General features: G+C 42.4%; 1 protein-coding gene across 1 annotated transcript in view; it reads left to right on the top strand.

Moving 5' to 3' along the window:
* The window catches only part of LOC104611648 (casein kinase II subunit alpha-2), a 43,924-nt gene extending 29,686 nt beyond the window's left edge, over window positions 1–14,238 (top strand). The window contains exons 5-10 of the mRNA XM_010278798.2: window positions 1,150–1,240; window positions 1,366–1,431; window positions 12,631–12,713; window positions 12,874–12,937; window positions 13,053–13,121; window positions 13,879–14,238. Of these exons, the coding sequence (XP_010277100.1) occupies window positions 1,150–1,240; window positions 1,366–1,431; window positions 12,631–12,713; window positions 12,874–12,937; window positions 13,053–13,121; window positions 13,879–13,938 (433 nt within the window). The 3' untranslated portion in view covers window positions 13,939–14,238. The remainder of the gene's footprint in view (window positions 1–1,149; window positions 1,241–1,365; window positions 1,432–12,630; window positions 12,714–12,873; window positions 12,938–13,052; window positions 13,122–13,878) is intronic.
* Window positions 14,239–15,041: the final 803 nt, after the last annotated feature.

The raw sequence follows: 15,041 nt of genomic DNA, 5'->3' as shown, positions 1-15,041 counted from the left end.
AGGGATCGAATTGGAAGTTGTGGGTCTCAAGGTTTTTAGTGAAACAGTAGAGAAGAAGGTTGAGGAGGAAAAGGAAGGGAAGTCATGTTCAAGAGTCTACAAAAGGAAACAAAAAAACAGAACTAAACCGTTGCAAGATGGTGGGGAATTAGGTGATGAGGGTGGAGAAACATCGGCTACAGAGGAGGAAGTAGTCATAGATGAGACTCACAAGTTGAGAGAGTTGCGGATATGGAAGTGGTGCTGAACAAAGAGGTGAAGACTAGTAAAATATCGGGCTTATTCTTCTTGGGAGGGAAGGATTTTGCAAAGGAAGCTTTTAGGGAGGTGGAAGATGAGTATAGAGTTCAGTCAAAAGAGAAGGATAAGGGGATATTAAACTCAGATGATGAGGTGGGTGGTTTTGATTCTGGGAATGCTGAGGAGAATGGGATTGTGAAGGTTGACAGAACGTTGGGGAGGGGAAGGTTAGGAGAGAAGGTTTGAATGCAACTCAATTTTTTGAAAAGAATGCAATATTTGAATTAGAAAGAATCAATGAAAGAAGGGAGGCTTACACGAAGATGGAGAAAATTCCTAATGCAGTAAGAAGATTTGAAAGACAGAAAACTAATCAAATGATGCAAGCCTCAAAAGCTTTTGCCAGGTTAAAGTTGGGAGTATTTGGGACGGGACTAAAGAAGGGGAAGAAGACAAAGAAAGTTTCTCAGATGAGAAGTGAGAGCTGCATTTCAGACAATGGATACACAGAAATGGATAAAGCTTGAGTTGCGTTTTTCATCGGAAATGGCTGGTGGGGATCGAGGTGTTTTCTTCTGTGTTTTTCGGCAGGGGTTGGAAGGGTGGTGGATCTGCAGTTTCCCGCTTATCTATTATGGTGGTTGGTGGGAGCCTGGAGGGGTTTGCGTGATATTTGTTTGGGGTTTTTGCAGTTGTATCTGGGTTTGGATTTCTCAGGGTGTACTGGACTTCGTAGAGCTGATTTTCTGTCTTAGGATTTTTTTGTTTTTGTTTTTGGGCAGGTTTGTTTTGCTGGGTGATTTCTTATCACCCACTTCTATCCTCTCTTTCCTTTTTCATTAATAATTTTTTTTTTATTTATCTTAAAAAAAATCTGTAGGAAACTAACATTTTTATCCTTTTGCTCAGGTACTTCAAGGGGCCTGAACTTCTTGTTGATCTTCAAGACTATGATTATTCTTTGGATATGTGGAGTCTTGGCTGCATGTTTGCAGGAATGGTGAGTCTCTGTTGCTGGAAAATGTTGTTTAGTCTGGTTGAAGCAAGGATTCACATGAATGTTATTTATGTTTCCTCCTGCCCATTACATGATGACATTTCTCATGTTGGATGTACTGTTTGTAGATATTTCGCAAGGAGCCATTCTTTTATGGTCATGACAACCATGATCAGTTGGTCAAAATTGCCAAGGTAATCTCATTGTTAAAGGAGGTTTAGTTTTACATATCGCTTGTTTTGCAACTATCTAGCTAACAAAATGTGTTGAGAACCATATTTTGCCTTGTATAATACACATCACTTAGCATTGCCAGTTTGTCACTGATAAAAAAAAAGTATATTTCATTAATGATTTGAGTGGAAATATTTTGAATCCTAGGGTGTCCACCAGTAAAAGTAGAAAGTTAATATTTACTTCTTGCACTTCTAATAGTTAGCATAATATCATTTTCTTTCTTTTTTTTTGATAAGTAACAGATTAATTTCATAAAGTTCTAGGAACATGTTTGGGTTAGGGAGATCCCTTTGAAAGACCAATTTCCGGCTTTATTTGCAATCTCCACCCTCCAAAATGAACCAATTACCAATTTCCTCGTTTCCTCAAACTCAAATTCCGGTTTTGCTTGGAACTTGGGTTTGGGAAGAGCACTCAGGGACACAGAACTGGATAATGTTTCAACTCTTTTGTCCATTCTTGATGGGATTTTCTTGGAACCCACAAAGATAGATAGTAGGATCTGGTCTTTGTCTCCCTCTGGATCCTTTACTTGTGCATTCTTCTTTAAAGCCCTGATACAACTAGAAATTCCTATTGGACTGTCATTCCTTGTCAAGGAAGTGTGGTGTAAGCCTATACCTCCGAGGGTTGGGAGCTTTTGTTGGGAAGTTTTCCTTGAAAGAATCAACACGGGTGACCTACTTCAAAGAAAAAGACCCAATAGCTGTTTATCTCCACACTGGTGTGTTTTATGCAAAGCTGCTGGTGAGTCTGGGTACCACTTACTAATATCTTGTGTTTTGGCAAAAAATATTTGGGATTGGTTTGCTTCTTTATTTGGGTGTAGGTGGACATCTCCAACTAGTCTGCAAAGCTTGATTTCCTGTTTACCTATTGAATGCTCAACAAAAAGATTAAGAATTATGTGGAGATGTGTGAGAGCTGCTGTTTGTTGGACATTATGGGAGGAAAGAAATGCAAGGATCTTCTCAGAAAAGGAGAGAGGCTTGGAAAATATCGTAGAGTTGATTCATATAAGAGTAATACACTGGCTGAAGACAATGAAGGAGTGTACAGATTTTTCAACAAACGATTTGCTAAGAAAGTGGAAAGAAGTTGCTAGCTCAGTTTCAAGGAAGAAGGCTTTGAATCTCACGTGGAACCCTCCACCTCCTGGTTTTATCAAACTAAAATTTGATGGCAGTAGCATGGGGAATCCAGGGCCTTTGGGTATTGGGGGGGTCCTAAGAGATGAGAGAGGTAATGTAATAGCTTTGTTCTCTAGTCCAATTGGAGTGGGAGACTCCTTGAGGGCTGAGGTGTCAGCAGTGTTGGAAGGGGTGCAAAGGGCCAAAGAAATTAAAGTTAAGAAACTGATTATAGAAGGAGATTCTGCAGTTGTTGTGGATTGGTTGAAAGAAGACACTTCCAAGATGTGGAGCTAGAGCTACAACAATGAGAAAAGAAAATTCAAGTGGCTGATTAAGGATATGGAAGTCCTATGTACTTGGATTAAAAGAAATGCTAATTCCTTTGCTGATGGATTGGCTAGGCAAGGAGTTTTTAGAAATTCAGGGTTTTGGGCTCAATTGTAAGGTTCTGAGTGTTTAAATCAGATGTATTTCTGTTCTGGGGAGTTAAGAATTTTTAGCTCCTCTTCTGTTGCGGGCCCGGGAATAGGATCTCATCACGGGTCGGTCCATGGGGAAAACCTCCTGTTTTCCCTTGTTCCTTCCTGCTCATGATGAACCTATCTTGGCACCTTCGGTGATTTGTCCAAGAGATCACCAACTCTCCTAACTTACTCTTGACTGAATAATTTGATATCTCATTCAATAATGGGGTCTCCTTAAATAGGAGATTACAAGAGTCCTAATCAAAGGGAGTCTCCTTGCTGAATAGGGAGACTTCCAGTTTTATCTTGCTAAGGATAAGATAAGCTAATCCTAATCTAATAAGCTACTAACAAGATAAGATAAGCTAAGCTAATCCTAATCTGATAAGCTACTAACAAGATAAGATAAGCTAAGCTAATCCTAATCTGATAAGCTATTAACAAGATAAGATAAGAGATAAGAACAATAAGATAAAAACAAGCAAAATGAGCTAATCTAATCTAGATAAGGCTGCTGTTGCCGAACTGGGTAGGATGAGCATCACTGAATCCTTGCTGCTGTTGGCGGTGGGCCCGGGGCCTGTTGCTGCCGGCGGCGATGGTACGTCTTCCCGAGGAAGGCGTCCATAACATTACTCCCCTCCTGGACTACGAGCTTGTCCTCAAGCTCGAAAGCTGGATATGTGGCTTGGAACTCTGCCAATGGGATCCATGTGGCTTCTGTTGGTGGTAGATCACACCATTCCACCAAGACTTCAAGGATTCCACGATTAAAACGAGAGCGGGTGACAGTTTTAGGCTGGGGGACCAGTTTGCCATCTTTCAAGGGTGGCAGGGAGGGAACTTGGTCCGGGGGAACACCCGTAAATGGTTTCAGCAAGGAGATGTGGAAGACACCATGAATTCGGCTAGTCTCTGGCAATTCCAGCTGGTAGGCCACTGCCAATCCGTCGCAGAACCTTGTAGGGCCCATAGTACTTAGGGGCCAGCTTCGGGGCAGCCTTGTGGCGCAAGGAGTGCTGCCGGTAGGGCTGGAGCTTCAACCAAACAAATTGTCCTGGATCGAACGATAGTTCCCGGTGGTGCTTATCATAGTGGAGCTTCATGCGGAGCTGGGCCTGCTGTAAGCGAATGTGGACGTCGGCGAGGAGGGCGTTGCGGTCCTGTAAGGAGTGATCGATTGCATCCAAGCGAGTAGATCCAGGCTCGTAGGACAGCAAGCGGGGAGGATCCCTGCCGTAAACGACGCGAAAGGGAGTCATGCCGAGGGAGGAATGGTAGGCTGTGTTGTAGCAGTACTCGGCCCAAGGAAGCCATTCCAACCACCGTCGAGGTTGATTGCCTACGAAACAGCGGAGATACATCTCGATAGTGCGGTTAACCACTTCCGTCTGACTGTCGGTTTGTGGCCGGTAAGCTAATGAGTAGGCCAGGGTGGTGCCGTGTAGTCGAAATAACTCTTTCCAAAAGGCACTAGTGAAGACCGGGTCTCTATCGCTGACGATGGATTCCGGCAACCCATGTAAGCGAAAGATATGTGTAAAGAAGGCGAGGGAAACCGAAGTGGCACTGTACGGATGTGATAGAGGAATGAAGTGCGCATATTTAGAGAAGCGGTCGACTACCACAAAGAGAACTGATTTGCCCCCTACCTTGGGAAGTCCCTCAATGAAGTCCATGGAGATGTCGGCCCAGATCTGCGATGGGATGGAAAGGGGCTGAAGGAGGCCTGCCGGGTGTAGGTTTTCCCATTTGTGCTGTTGGCATGTGGAGCAATTCTGGACAAAATCTCGAATAGAAGTCTTCATACCTCGCCAATGGAAATCAGTCCGGACATGGTATAGTGTTTTTTGAATGCCCTCGTGGGTGGAGTTATGGATGCTGGTGATGATGGTGGGAATCAACGGGCAATCTGCTGGAAGATGGACTCGTCCCTTATACAGTACCAACCCGTCGTGAAGTGACCAATCGGGGTCGGCCGTGCCGGAACCATTCTGGGGACTGTGGTGCTGCCTTCTTAATGTCGTCAAATAGAGAGATCCGAGGTTGGGAAATGCTACATAGAACCATCACGTCTTCTTCTCGCCTAGACAAGGCATCAGCTGCGCGATTAGAGGATCCCGCCTTATATTCCACCCGGAAGTCAAACCTGAGCAGTTTGCTAACCCAATGCTGCTGAGGGGAAGTGGTGAGACGCTGCTCTAACAGGCATTTGAGGCTGTAATTGATCAGTTTTGACGATGAACGACCGCCCCCACAAATACGTCCTCCAGTGCTGGATGGCTCGGGCAAGGCCGATTAGTTCACGCTCATAGGCTGGAAGCTTCAGATGCCGGTCAGCCAATCTGCGGCTGAAGAAAGCGATCGGGTGCCCTTGCTGCTGTAATACGGCCCCGATACCCACTCCGGAAGCATCACACTCGACTGTAAATTCGAGGGCGAAATTAGGTAATTGCAGGACAGGGGTTGAAGACAGTGCATTTCGCAGTGACAGAAAAGCTTCATCAGCTGCGTCGTCCCACCGGAAGGAGTTTCTCTTCAACAGGTTGGTTAACGGGGCTGCCAACACTCCATAGTTCTGTACAAATTTGCGGTAGTAACCCGTTAAATCGAGGAACCCGCGTAAGGCCTTGGCGGATTGAGGTTTGGGCCATTCTGTTATAGCCTGAATCTTGGAACTATCAACTGTTACACCCTACCCATGGATGATGTGGCTGAGGTAAAGAACCTGTCGCTCCCCGAAGGAGCACTTGGACCGTTTTAGGAATAAGCTTTGTTGGCGTAGGAGTTCGAAAACGGTCCTCAGATGGTGGACATGCTCTACCCATGATTTGCTGTAAACGAGGATATCATCAAAGAAAACTAAAACAAATTTGCGCAGATGGGGCTGGAATACCTCGTTCATTAGTGACTGAAATGTAGATGGTGCATTGGAGAGTCCGAATGGCATGACTAAAAATTCGAAGTGGCCATGGTGGGTGTGAAAAACAGTCTTCTTCACGTCACCGGGAGCCATGCGAACTTGGAAATATCCGGACCTGAGGTCCAACTTAGAGAAATACTGGGCACCATGCAACTCGTCCAGCAGTTTGTCAACAACGGGAATAGGGAACTTATCTTTGATCATCCGGTCATTGAGTTCTCTATAGTCAACACAGAACCTCCACGTTCCATCCTGCTTCGCCACCAACAGAACCGGCGAAGAGAAGGGGGAGTGACTTTTGCGTATGATCCCTTGGTTCAGCATCGCTGTACGTTGTTTTTCTATCTCATCCTTCTGTAAGTGAGGGTAGCGATAAGGCCTGACAACGACTGGTGCTGAACCCTCCACCAAAGGAATACGATGGTCGCAAGCTCGGGAAGGGGGAAGGCCCTTCGGTTCCTGGAACAGATCTGAAAACTCGGCGAGAAGTTTTTCCATGGCTGCCGGTTCTGTCTGGAGTGCATGAACCTGCTGTGTCTTTTCTTTAACCCTGCAACCATGCCATGAAACTTGCTTGTCATTCAGGTGGAAGGTCATGGTGAGTGCGCTGAAGTCCCACAAAATCGGGCCTAGGGTAATTAACCATTTGACCCCAAGAACAATATCAAACCCATCCAATGAGAGTACAAATAAATCAACAAGAATTAGTTCAGAATTAGTTCACCATTTGCGACGGTTACCTGTAGTCGCGGCCGGAGTTCCATTGGTAGTTTTAACTGCAGGGCTGCATGTTCACTTATGAAGTTGTGTGTGCTCCCTGAATCGACGAGAATGTGCACCGGCTGACCTGCGATCTGTGCCTGTAACTGCATGGTCTGAGAGGTTTTAATACCGGTGATCGCATGGAGAGAGATCTCTGGTTCGAATGTGACGGGTTCCCCTTCCTCCTCCTCTTGCTCATCTATGAGAAGGCAAAAAAGCCTCTTGCACCTATGTCCTGCCGAGTAGAGGTCATCACAGTTGAAACATTGACCTCTCGCTCGGCGCTTTGCCATTTCTGCCCTGGTCAAGCGCTTGATGGGAGGAGTGACCATCTTACTGCCTGTACTTGTCACTGCTCTAGAGGTGGTGGTCGTGGGAGGCTTCATTTCCCGGCTGGTAGCAGAAGAGGGGGTCGTTGCTGCTGGTCTTGGGGGCACCCACGAGTTCGGTGGACGACCCACATTAAAAATTCCGCGGCTGAGCTGCAGCTTGCGCTCAAATGCGCGGGCTAAGTTCATGGCTGTGACCAAATTTGGGGGATTCTGCATCTCGACATCCACTCGCAGGGGTTTTGCTAACCCTGCTGTGAACATATCGACTTGCTGGTCTGGTCGCACGGAGGATGCCCTCGCGAGGAGGGTTTGGAACTGTCGCTGGTATTCAGCAACTGTTCCAGTCTGTTTAAGGTTAATTAGCTCGCCCAGTGGGTTGCTGGTCAATGGGGGTCCGAACCGAAGAAGGCAATAGGATTTAAATTGGGGCCAACTGAGCCCGGGTTCTTGCTCTAACCTATAAAACCAAAGCTGTGCTTCTTCTGTTAAATGAAAGGCGGCTAGGCTTACCTTGTCCTGGTCATTTGTCCGTTGATTCCGGAAGAACTGCTCGCAGCGATACAGCCAGCCTAGGGGGTCTCCGTTGCCGTTGTACGATGGGAACTCCAGCCTGCTGTACTTGGGGATGATGGTTGCTCCATGGCCGACGGACTGCTGTTCGCCGGAAGACTCTGGCAGATCTGGCCGGCAGTCGTTAGTTGTTGTTCCTCTGTCAAAGTTCCTTTCCCTGCTGGAAAGAAACATCTCCATTAGTCGTCGCAGTTCTCGCACTTCACCTTTGATCTCACGAACTTCGGAGCTGGTTTCCACGAGTTGGTGCTCGAGGTCGTGGACCTTGGAAGGTAGCTGCTCCAGATCTCCCATGACGCCTTGCTCTGATACCAAGTTGTTGCGGGCCCGGGAATAGGATCTTGTCACGGGTCGGTCCACGGGGAAAACCTCCTGTTTTCCCTTGTTCCTTTCTGCTCGTGATGAACCTATCTTGGCACCTTCGGTGATTTGTCCAAGAGATCACCAACTCTCCTAACTTACTCTTGACTGAATAATTTGATATCTCATTCAATAATGGGGTCTCCTTAAATAGGAGATTACAAGAGTCCTAATCAAAGGGAGTCTCCTTGCTGAATAGGGAGACTTCCAGTTTTATCTTGCTAAGGATAAGATAAGCTAATCCTAATCTGATAAGCTACTAACAAGATAAGATAAGCTAATCCTAATCTGATAAGCTACTAACAAGATAAGATAAGCTAAGCTAATCCTAATCTGATAAGCTATTAACAAGATAAGATAAGAGATAAGAACAATAAGATAAGAACAAGCAAAATGAGTTAATCTAATCTAGATAAGGCTGCTGTTGCCGAACTGGGTAGGATGAGCATCACTGAATCCTTGCTGCTGCTGGCGGTGGGCCCGGGGCCTGTTGCTGCCGGCGGCGATGGTACGTCCTCCCGAGGAAGGCGTCCATAACATATTCCTTGTAACTTTTTTCCAATATTAATGAATTCCGTGGTTATTGATAAAAAAAAGTACCAGATTAATTTCATTAACTAAAAACTCCTAAGTTCTCCATAAATAAGGCAATTGGCCCAAGTATATACAATGCCAACATATAAAAAATATATCATTCAGAGAGCTGTGGGCAAGCTGATTTCTTGGGTATCTGTATCTGAGGAATTCAAAAGTCTGAATCTGTCTTCTTTCCCTTGCTCTAATTCCTGGTGGAGAGTGTAACTGCTATGATTTTCAGGCTGCCCTTCTGGGTCTGAACCCAGCTTGTATGTTTTTTTGAGTTGAATAAAATTACATTACCTTTTCCAAAAAAAAAAAATTGATGCCCAGTCCCAGTGTGTACCCAGTTCCATTCCTTACAGCACCTGTCGATGCCAGCCACATAATTTGCACTTCTAGGCACCCATTTGAACTAGCACCTAGGTTTTGTGCAAACTTTACCGAAGTTGTAAATTTCCACGGAACTTGTTTCTTCATTCAAAACATTATAGTTTGGCAATCTACCTCCACCTCCCTCATTCCATGCATTTTCACAAGTCTTAAGCATGATATCATTTTCTTATTAGTTAGGTTGATGGAGATCCTATACATAAGCTATACCACTCGTTCCTTGTAACCTCTGTTTATGGACTCTGTTCCTTCCTTTTTGATTCTGCACTGCAATGGTGTAGTCAAGGATTTCTTTGGGGCCCAAAGAGGAGTGAGACAAGGGGATACACTTTCTCCCTTCCTTTTAACAATTCTAGCAGAGGTGCTTGGTAGACTGATTTTGAGGGTGGATAAGAGGGGTCTTTTAAAGGGGTGGAGAATAGGACGGGAGAGAGTGGTTGTAACTCACCTACAATTTGTGGATGACATCATTATCTTTTGTGAGAGTGGAGGTGAGTTAGATGCAAGAAACCTAAAGATGCTGGTGAATCTATTGAAAAAATGACAAATCTAAAGGTGAACCTCAATAAAAGTGTGGTGGTGGGGATAAACTTAGCTCAAGAGGAGAATAACTTGTGGGTTGGGGAGCTAGGCTGCTTACGGAGTGACTGGCCGCTGAGGTATCTAGGTCTTCCCCTTGGGGAAAATCCTAGAAATCTAGAATTTTGGAATCCGGTAGTGGAAAGGTTTGAAAGGAAGTTGGCGGTGTGGAAGAGGAACTACATTTCTTTGGGGGGTAGGATTACTCTCATTAAATCTACTTTTAGCAAATCTTCCAGTGTATTACCTTTCGGTGTATTGCATGCCTCAAACTATTGGAAAGAAATTGGAGAGTATAATGAGGGATTTCTTGTGGGAACCGGGTGATAAGAAGAAAGATCATTTAGTAAAATGGGAACTAGTGAATAGGAGGAAGGAGTTTGGAGGCTTGGGATTAGGGAGATTGAAGGAAAGGATTAAGGCTTTACTAGGAAAATGGTTATGGAGATTCCCTTGTGAGACGGATAGGTTGTGGCACAAAATTGTGGCTAGCATACACGGGCTCTCAGAGAATGGATAGGATGCTGGAGTATCTTGTAGGGCTTCTAGCGCATCACCATGGAAAGCGATTCACAAACTCCTTCAACTTTTGCTCAGTCATGCCAGGTTTGATCTCAATTCAGGTAACAAAATTAATTTTTGGGAAGATGTGTAGGTGGGTAACTCTCCTTTGAAGACACTGTTCCCCTCAATTTATGCCCTTTCCTCTCTTAAGAACAAAATCTGTTGCTGATTTCTTAATCCCCTCTTCCTCCCAGTCCAGTTTTGCTTGGAATCTGGGGCTTCGTAGAAATGTGAGGGATTCTTAGATGGGCTTGGTGTCCTCTCTCCTTCAGCTGCTAGATGGAGTGTTTCTTGATACCTCCAAACAAGATACTAGGCTTTGGACCCCTCACCCCTCTGGAGCCTTCAGTTGTGCTTCTTTAAAACCTTGTCCACTTATGCTCAAACTGGGGTACTGTTTCCAGTCCAAGAAGTTTGGTATCGTGCTATTCCCCCGAAAGTGAGTGTTTTTTGTTGGGAGGTCTACCATGGTGCAATTAACACCTATTATCTGATGCAGAGGCAGAGGCCTGGCTGGTGCCTTTCACCTAATTGGTGTTGTTTGTGCGAGTCAAGTGGCCAAACTGCTTTTCATATTTTTGTCTCCTGTCCTGTTGCTAGCTGTATTTGGGACTGGTTTTTCTCTCTCTTTGGATGCAGGTAGGATACCCCGATGAGTTTGGAAAGGCTATTTGACTCCTCCACTTTCAGATGGCCAAAAAGAAGAGGTAGAATGCTATGGAGATGCACTCGGGCAGCTGTTCTTTGGGTGATATGGGAGGAGAGAAATCTGAGAATTTTTGAAGAAAAGAAAAAAATGCAAGGAAGTGATAGAAGGGATCATGATAAAGGTGATTTTGTGGGTAAAATCTGTGGGATTGTTCTCAGGTTTCACTGTGGATGATATCTTCAGAAATTGGAGGACAGTAGCTTCCTCTTCATCAACTAAAAAGGTCTTAAGAGAATGGGATCCCCCTGACTGGCTTCCTCAAATTAAGCTTTGATGGAAGTAGTTTTGGGCTTTTGGCAACCCAGGAATGTCTGGAATTGGAGGGGTGATAAGAAATGACAAAGGGACTGTGGTGGGATTGTTCTCAGGCCCTATTGGAAGGGGAGACTCCACTACAGCTGAACTAAAGGCAGTGGTTTTTGGGATACAAAAGGCTACGGAGTTGGGAGTGAGAAAGCTGGTTGTGGAAGGCGATTCCAGAGTGGTCATAAGTTGGTTAAAGCAAAATATAAAGACTCCCTGGCTCTATAGAAATGAAATTAAGAAGTTTAAATGCTTCAAGGACATGCAGCTGTTAATACAGTGGATTCCAATAGCCACAAATGGCTTTGCAGATCAGATTGCAAAACAGGGGGTTTACAGGGAACATTGTTTCTGGGCTCAGTTGTAAGGCTGGATAATTAAAAGTCGATAGTTGGCAAAGTCTAAATTCTAGTGGGGTAGCCGAGGCTACTCATTTCTGTAATCTTTCTGAATTTATTAATGAAATCTCTTTTACTGATAAAAAAATGGTACCTTATGTATTACATAGTTCTACCTTGTCTAGGACCATTTGGTTTGAGACACATTGCTTAGTTGGTGGCATGCAAGAGCAAGGCATAACTTTAAAAAACAAACATCACCAAAGTTTAATATTTGAGTGGTATACATGGAACAAGGAAGACTGGCATATCCAACCAAGAGAAAAGGGCCATTACCCAATGGATATGGACCTAACCTCTCTCTCTCTCTCTCTGTTTTGTTTTTTTTCTTTTTTTTCTTTTTTTCTTTTTTTCTTTTGGCACAAAGTGGCTGCCTTTAGACTTGAATCCATGTTTTGCTGCAACAAATGGCTCTTCAGACCAACAAGAGATGTATCTAATATAGAATATATACTCTCAGATCCTCTGTAAAGAGAAGCTTGTCTAGTCTCCTGTTAGGTCCTAAAATGGTTTGCTTGATCAATTTTTGGCATGTTGGTTTCTTTAAGTAATAAATTTGCTTCTGTTAATGATAAAAAAAATGGCATGTTGGTAATGGCTAGCATGTAGTAGTAGACTACTAGTAATGTGCTATTACTAAGAAAATGCATGTTTGTAGCTCCTTGAATTAATTAAAATCTGAATCCCTCATGACTGCATAGCTTGTATTTTACTAAGCAAATAAAGCCTGACAACTAATTTAAAGTTCACAAATAAATATAACTGTTTGATTTATATGATGATAGTCCATTGTAATAGCTTAAGGAAAACCTGTTTTCTGATACTCGATTTTTGTACTTTTTTTCTTCTGCAAACCAATGTACTTCTCAAGGCCCAAAACAACAACTAATAAAAGTGCAAGAATAATTATTGTACTATAAAAATAAGATGCCTCTAATGAAACCAAAGAATACCAATAGACAATGGTTTACCTTTCAATTGTTGCTTGAACTTTGTGCATTCCCTGTGTTGCATGGACCAACAATATCGATCTTGACAATTGTTATGTTCAAATAAATCGTAGTCTGATTTTAGGTATAACTTTTGCCAGGTTCTGGGGACGGACGAATTAAATGCATATTTGAACAAATATCATCTGGAGCTTGATCCCCAACTTGACGCCCTTGTTGGGAGGTATGTCCTACATGAACTATGATTTTTGTCTGTAACAGAAATACTGTTCAATAAGACCTATGGTTCAATAAAACATTGGCATGTCTACCAAAAAATAATTAAATATTGGCATGCCTATCCATGCCATTCATCGGTATGATTTGGTTAACTATTTTTGCAGGCATAGCAGGAAGCCTTGGTCCAAATTTATTAATGCAGATAATCAACATCTAGTTTCTCCAGAGGTCATATTAAGTTTCTTGAAAACCAATTAGATTTACTTTTTTCTTGATCCATTATGTTTCAGTTATCTATCTCTTATTTACTCTCTTGATTTTATTTTTCATTCTTGACATGTAGGCCATTGATTTTCTGGATAAACTACTCCGCTATGATCACCAGGACAGGTTTACCGCAAGAGAAGCAATGGTAAGTCTAGATATTCTAGTTATAACTATTATGCTCCATCAGCCTTGTTTCAGTGTCGACAATGTCTTCAGTAATCTTTAATACCTGCTTTTTATTTTCTGCACAGGGCATCTCTTCTGCAACCTAATTCATTTTTGTTTTTATTTTTTCCTTTTTTACATTTTTCTCTTTTTTCCCTTGTTTGAATTCAATGTATTTATTTGGCTAGGTGCTTGACTAGTCCTTTATCTTTTTGCTCTTTCCTTTTTTCCTTGAAAGTCTGGGTCTACTGCACTTGCATTCAGTCTGTGGCACGTATCCTATTACATGTGTGGGCTTGTATGCACCAGTATATTCACATGTGTAATGGGACACCTGTCACAGATTGAATGGAAGTGTATGGCAAGTTCAGTGCAAACAAGTGTAGCAGATCCAGACTCCTTTGCCCCCTTTTTTAGTTCTACAAGAAAATACTTATTATATCATATTGTGTCATGTATTTACCTTTCTTCTGTAGTATATCTTACGTTAAGTTCTACCTACTTGTTCTGTAAAATATGCGTCTGTACTATTAGCACCAAATAATCCATAATGTGATGGAAAATGTCCTTTTTTTCACATAAAGCTCAGGAACTTTGTGTTGCATTCATTTGTATGCTACTATGCCGGTTAGTTCCTAAACAAATAACAAATTATTTATTTTAGTTCTAAAATTGGTATAAAAATCTAGTATGTTCAGTACACTACTCCAATATGATATTCTTTTGTTCTACTCCAGGCCCATCCTTATTTCTTGCAAGTGAGAGCTGCAGAGAATAGCAGGGTGAGAACTCAGTAAACTCTGCATCTTGAGGATTTCATTCAGCATAAATGTAAGGTAGGTGCCATTAATTTATGAGTTGCCTCCTTACATGTTTTATACTATTAGTTGCTGTGTTCCAGTTTTAAGCAGTTGTATTTGACATACAAGGTTAATGATACTAGTAGTTACACAAATTTTATGTTGTATATCTGCATGGTATTCGGGCTGTTTGAGAGGCTATATGTTGTATTTTTACATGTTTTTTACACAGTTTTTAACAGTTAATTACAATCTATCGTTAATACTAAATTACTAATATAATTGTGGCTTTGGATATCTGCATCTCCTATGCAAAGGAGAAACCATGGGAATCAACTCCTGTAGTTCTATAACTATAAATTATGCATTCTAAGGCGCTCATATATCTTTGAGATGCTTGAGGCCTGGAACAATCACGCCATTATTTTCTCCATCAATTAAAATACTTGCGGGCTGTTATCAAAATCTAATAAAAAACTCGTACGCAGATGACTTTAAATTTAGCATGGGGAAGATAGAACCAAAGGTACTGTTCATGATTTATAATCTATATCAAATGCTTTCTTTCAGCTCTAATAGTACCCATGCCCACTTGGCCCACCCCATTTGATGTCAATTTGTCTAGTGCCAATGTTTTTCATGAAGAACCAAAAGATGGCCAGATGGATCTATCAAATTCATTTATCTAACAACTTGAAATGAACTTTTAGTAGATTGGAAGCTCAAACATTGCTTGATGTATTAATAAAATTAGGGTAAAATACAAAAACCTCCCTGAAGTTTGACATTCATAAAAACTTTCCCTATAGCTTCATTTTAACAAATACCTCCCCTGAACTTTTGAGAAACTCGACAAAAACTTCCCTTCCGTCACCTTCCCAGATGGAAAACGATAGACTGATGCACCTGTTTTTTCAAAATACCCATTCTACCCTTTTATAAATTATTTTACATACAAAATTATTGAAATAATCCTGTTTTAACTCAACAAAAACATTAAAAGATGACTGTTAAAGGAGGTTTTTGTCAAATTAAAATAGGGTTATTTTAGTAAATTTGTATATAAAATAATTTGTAAAAGGATAGAATGGGAATTTGAA

This window comes from Nelumbo nucifera, chromosome 1 (genome assembly GCF_055504915.1).
Source record: "Nelumbo nucifera cultivar China Antique chromosome 1, China Antique-T2T, whole genome shotgun sequence".
NCBI lineage: Eukaryota > Viridiplantae > Streptophyta > Magnoliopsida > Proteales > Nelumbonaceae > Nelumbo > Nelumbo nucifera.
Note: the sequence above shows the minus strand (reverse complement) of the source record. Positions and strands in the feature narration are given on the sequence as shown.